Here is a 5222-nt window from a genome sequence, read left to right on the forward strand (position 1 = left end):
GGGGAGGGCTTGCTTAGTTTGAGCTAAGGCCCAACAATGCTTAAAAGTGTAATTAGTATTTGCTTAGTCATGTCCACAAGAGTAACTATAAATCTGAAATATGAATCCCCTCCCGTCTCCGGTCATTTAAAGTTTACATGTTCAAATATATAGAATCATGTTCCAATCTAATATCTAGTAAAAGAATAAATATTGTAAGGGTACACAGGGTGTTTACGGGTACCACTATCCTAACGGGTACACTGCCACCCCCACAGGTAACGGAATCAAGTATCGTTTGCAGGGACTGATTACCGAAGAAGTGGGAGAGAAAGAGAGAGAGAGAGAGAGAGAGAGTTGTGTTTATCTGTGGAGAGGAGAGAGAGAGTTTGTGGGTAGGCGGGAACACTACCGTTGATGATAGTGGGTTCCGACGCATAGTTGGTTTATTGGAGAGATGACGCTTGGGTTGTGATGTTTCCAAGGGGTTATGCGTGAACCTAATACACTTATACACACCCCAAATTGTAAATTAGAAATGTTTCAATCGATAATTAATGTACCATAAATAAATAAACATCATATCCTAAGATAGTTTTATCGACTATATGCCCTAAAAATATCCCTATCTTGATATAACACATTGTTTACGTTGTTAGTAATATCTAAATCTTGATTTATACGTTTCATATCAAGCCGTAGATACCTATCAGCAGCAGTCCATCCCGCGTACACCGTTGATGTTCATTTCCACAATCGAATTCATCGGATTTCCACCGACATCAGCTGCTTACACACTCCGCATACCCACACCCATCCGGATCCAGTCCCTTCTCTCGTAATTCACTTTCCACCACACTTTTCCAGTTCATACATCTCTTGTCTCCAATGGAGTACAGAAGAATCAAAGATCAGGTTCAAATACACTTACATCTGTTATCATCATTGCATATTTCTTATATCTATAGGATTCTTGCTTTCATGTCGATCTTGTCGCTTAATTATAGTTGGATTCAACCTCGATCTGCTTTCTTGTAGTACTGATGAGTTCAGATATTCAATGTAATGTAAATATGTAATGTAATGAATGATATGTTGCATTGTAGGATAAGATTGGGGATCCTGTTAATGAAGACATTGAGAGCTTACGTGGCAAACCTATTTTGGATGGTATGGTACTTTTTTAAGTTATTAATAATGTGTTTTTGGAGTGTAATTTAGGGTTCTTAGGGTTTGGTTTTAATGTTTGCAGTTGCTGCACCTTATGATAAAACAAAGTGGAAGATGAAGTAAGTGGTGGTGTAATATATTAGTCTCAATTTCATTATGAGGTTATATGTTAATATGTTGCAATTTTTGTTTACTTTTATTGATGTTCTAGGTCGGTTGTTACGTTAGCGTTGACTTTTCTTACGAGCTCCCAGGCCATACTTATCGTCTGGTCGAAAAGAGCTGGAAGATATGAGTATAGTGTCACAACGGCTAACTTTTTGGTGAGGGATTTGTGTTCTAGTATTTTGAGTGGATTGCCGTGAAGAATACAATGTTGATATCTTTTTTCTTTGCTTTGGAATTAGGTTGAGGCTTTGAAATGTGCACTATCACTTGTGGCATTGGGTAGAATATGGAGAACTGAAGGTGTGACTGATGATAATAGGTATTCTGTATATTGCTTATCGGCCCTATCTCGTAGTTCATTGCACCATCAAACTCACACTCCTTTCAACTACAATACAGTTTGATTTTGCACTCCGTGTCATTCTACATGTAGCGTTCTCTTGTTTGGCATGTTTTCATCTTTTTTGTCAGGCCTTCACTTCATTTAACACATGCTCCTAGTGTTTGTACTTACTTGTACATGTAAAAATTTAGCAATTAATGGATGTGTACTGCCTAAGGCACCCAAGCTGAACAAACAGCATTCTACTAAAGTTAGGATTGGAATAAACATGACATTGCAGTATATTTTCATGCATGCCCTCTTAAATCTGAAGTCTATCACATCTACAATCACTTCTTGGTACACAAAGGGTTTCTGTAGTGTTTGGACAGTAGCAGGTTACACGAAAATGTGCAGGCTCTTGAAGTTTGTTATATGGGGCTCACCTGAATCTGTTGACTTTGTGCACATTTGGTCCTCTTTCTTACACTTGTTAAGCCAGACACTCCTTACCTCTGCTTGGAGAAAATTAACATCTTCATTTCTTAGAATATTGTCATATGAGTTTGCCTCACAATAATTTTATTAGTCAGTAGTCACTACTTGGCGTTGCACTAATGCTAGATCATCTGCATTTTATGTCCAGCAATATTACAAATGATATGATTCATTGTTTACCTGTACTTTGCTTGACCAAGCTTAAAGAATCGTCCACTTAAACCTCTCCTTGGTTTATTTTGGCAACATTCAAAATCTTCATAACTTCTTATGGAAACTGTTGGTTCTTAACGGTACATATAAGCCTTTCTAAATAATTCATTAAGACTTAAGTCTTCATCACTTACCAATTTTAGTGTGAAATCTTTCCTTCATTCACTCACCGTGTCAGTCATATATAAAGGTAAGTGAATATAAGAAAATTTTGTCGGTCATTATAAGAATTCCTCATGTATGAAAATAAGAAAAACAAACAGTCTTCCATTACCCTGAAATTTCTGTAATCTGGTTCCAGGTTGAGTACAACAGTGGATGAAGTTAGTGTTTATCCCATTCCTGCAGCACTCTACCTTGTCAAGAATTTGCTCCAGGTAGGTTTTGTATCGTTGTTTAATCTGACATTATTAATTGTTGGGATTTTAACCGTATCTGAGGCATGCATGTATTTGGCAGTACTATATCTTCGCGTATGTGGATGCTCCAGGGTATCAGATACTCAAAAACCTGAATATCATCAGCACCGGTGTGTTGTACCGCATAATTCTCAAGAAGAAGTATGTGTTCTTACCTTTAAAAGGATGAAGCAGAATCTCCTGCTACCATGTCACACCTTGTTTGTAATCAGATAGACTGTTAACGTTGCATTACAATTTACAATAACTTTTCACAGGTTAAGCGAGATCCAGTGGGCTGCTTTCATTTTACTCTGTGCGGGTTGCACAACAGCACAGCTTAATCCTTCGTAAGTTTGATTCTCTCCGTAGCTTTTCCTTGAATTTCTTAGATCCTCTTTTATTCATATATTAGTTATTGGCTGTTCTTTTACACTGTGTTTTACTTTGTTAACAGTTCTGATCATGTTCTTCAGACTCCTTTTCTAGGCTGGATGATGGCCATTGTGAGTCCTTGACGTTTTCAGCTTATTCCCTCACATTAGCAAACCAATTATTATCTCTTAACTAATGAGAATTCTTATATGTACTCAATCATTTATTTGCAGGTCATGGCACTCTTAAGTGGTTTTGCTGGAGTGTACACAGAGGTAAAGGGTGTGTATTGTTTGTCTGTTATCCCAAATTATACTTCACTTTCAGTTAGTATCTCAAAACGACTGTTAAAGCTGTCACCATTTTTGTCACCTCGAATTTTTTTCTAGTCAGGCTCTTTGCGTACACAAAACATTGTGAGTACTCTATTTGACAAGTTCGCACTCAATTTTACAGGCTATAATTAAAAAACGGCCTTCTAGAAACATAAATGTGCAGAACTTTTGGTTATATGTGTTTGGGATGGCGTTCAACCTTATTGCAATACTGGTCCAAGATTTTGATGCTGTTGTGAACAAGTATGTTACTTATGCTCTTTACCGTCTCTTAATTTGATAACTTTCTTATCTCTAGTGTTTCCACCTTGTCCACTTCTCATGAAAATCCCAACGCGTTTGTACAGGGGATTTTTCCATGGATATTCGCCAATTACCGTTCTCATGATTATCAACCATGCCCTAAGGTATATATTTTCCATTGCCCAAAAGTGGTGGGTGACTTCAGTTTGCGAATAACTGTTATTGTCCTGGATTTGCAGTGGGATCGCTGTGTCGATGGTGATGAAGTATGCCGACAATATTGTGAAGGTAAGGCCTTTCTATATGTTCTTAATCTCAATGTTCCCATAGATGACTAGCTTTGGCCTTTATTGCAGGTTTACTCGACATCTGTAGCAATGCTACTAACAGCAGTTGTTTCTGTATTTCTGTTTAATTTTCATCTATCACTCGCTTTCTTCTTGGGATCCACGTAAGTTGCTAACACTGCTTGCTTGCTTTCTGATTAACAATTCGATTGTTATTGCTTTACGTAGGCTAACACGGGTAATGTTTACAGTGTCGTTTCAGTTTCGATCTATTTGCATTCCATTGGAAAGCTGCAGAGATGATGATGCCAGATTCGTTTTGTTTTTTCATACAATCCAGCGTTGAATGTAGTCGTGTAATTTGAGTTCAATAGTCACCGTCAGTTTTAGAATGTACTACATATCACTTATGATATAAACATATACTGTGGCTTGTCTAAATTCTTTTATATGTTAAAGATATCATTCAGACACATGTTGTAAAGAACACCATAATAAGAAAATATGAAGCGGGATGCTTTTTGAAAGCGATTGTACAGGGAGTTACCAAGGTATAGGTGTGTGTAAATTTTAAAATGTAGTATAAATGTATAGGGTTAAGTTTAAGTTTTTCAACAAAGCTGCTAAAAATAACAAGTGTAACAAGACATTATAAGGTGACAAGCGTCTAAGAACCTAAAACCTAAACCCACTACACCACCATCAAAAACCTACCACCTCATCAAAAAACCTAACACCCCCACTCCACCACCACCCTCCCAAAACAAAAATTTTGTTTTTTGGGTGGGTGATAGGAGGGGTGTTAGGTTTTTGGGTGGTAAATTTTGTTTTTTGGGTGGGTGATAGGAGGGGTGTTTTTTTAAGTTGGTTTATTCCTTTATACACATTTTTTTTTTTTTGTTGTAGTTGGTTTATTCCTTTGTACACTTCTTTTTTGGGTGGGATAGTAGGGATGAGCAAAACGTTCCCGGTACCGGTACCGAATTTATCGAACCGGGTACTTTTTCGGTACCGACTTTTAGCATTTTCGGTACCAGTATTTATCGGTTTTTAACCTCAAATACCGATACCGAACCGTACCGAACCGGGTATATTCGGTACCGGTACCGATACCCACTTTTGGGGATTTTCGGTACCGGTTCTTTCGGTACTCATCCCTAGGTGATAGGGGGTGTTAGGTTTTTGAGTGGTGCCGAGTCTTTGTATTTGATTCCAAACCTAAATGTATAATAAA

At 37.6% G+C, this 5222-nt stretch overlaps 1 protein-coding gene across 1 annotated transcript; it reads left to right on the top strand.

The window, feature by feature from the left end:
- The first annotated feature begins 642 nt into the window (after positions 1 to 642).
- Positions 643 to 4461, top strand: LOC110915881 (CMP-sialic acid transporter 2). Its single transcript, XM_022160625.2, has 15 exons — positions 643 to 894; positions 1086 to 1149; positions 1232 to 1268; positions 1361 to 1472; positions 1557 to 1636; positions 2652 to 2727; positions 2810 to 2910; positions 3027 to 3098; positions 3206 to 3254; positions 3357 to 3398; positions 3580 to 3701; positions 3806 to 3865; positions 3941 to 3989; positions 4058 to 4152; positions 4240 to 4461. The coding sequence occupies exons 1-15, from the start codon at positions 868 to 870 to the stop codon at positions 4289 to 4291; spliced, it is 1038 nt and encodes a 345-aa protein (XP_022016317.1). The 5' UTR covers positions 643 to 867; the 3' UTR covers positions 4292 to 4461.
- The last annotated feature ends 761 nt before the right edge of the window (positions 4462 to 5222 follow it).

The sequence above is a fragment of the Helianthus annuus genome, chromosome 16 (assembly GCF_002127325.2).
Source record: "Helianthus annuus cultivar XRQ/B chromosome 16, HanXRQr2.0-SUNRISE, whole genome shotgun sequence".
Lineage (NCBI taxonomy): Eukaryota > Viridiplantae > Streptophyta > Magnoliopsida > Asterales > Asteraceae > Helianthus > Helianthus annuus.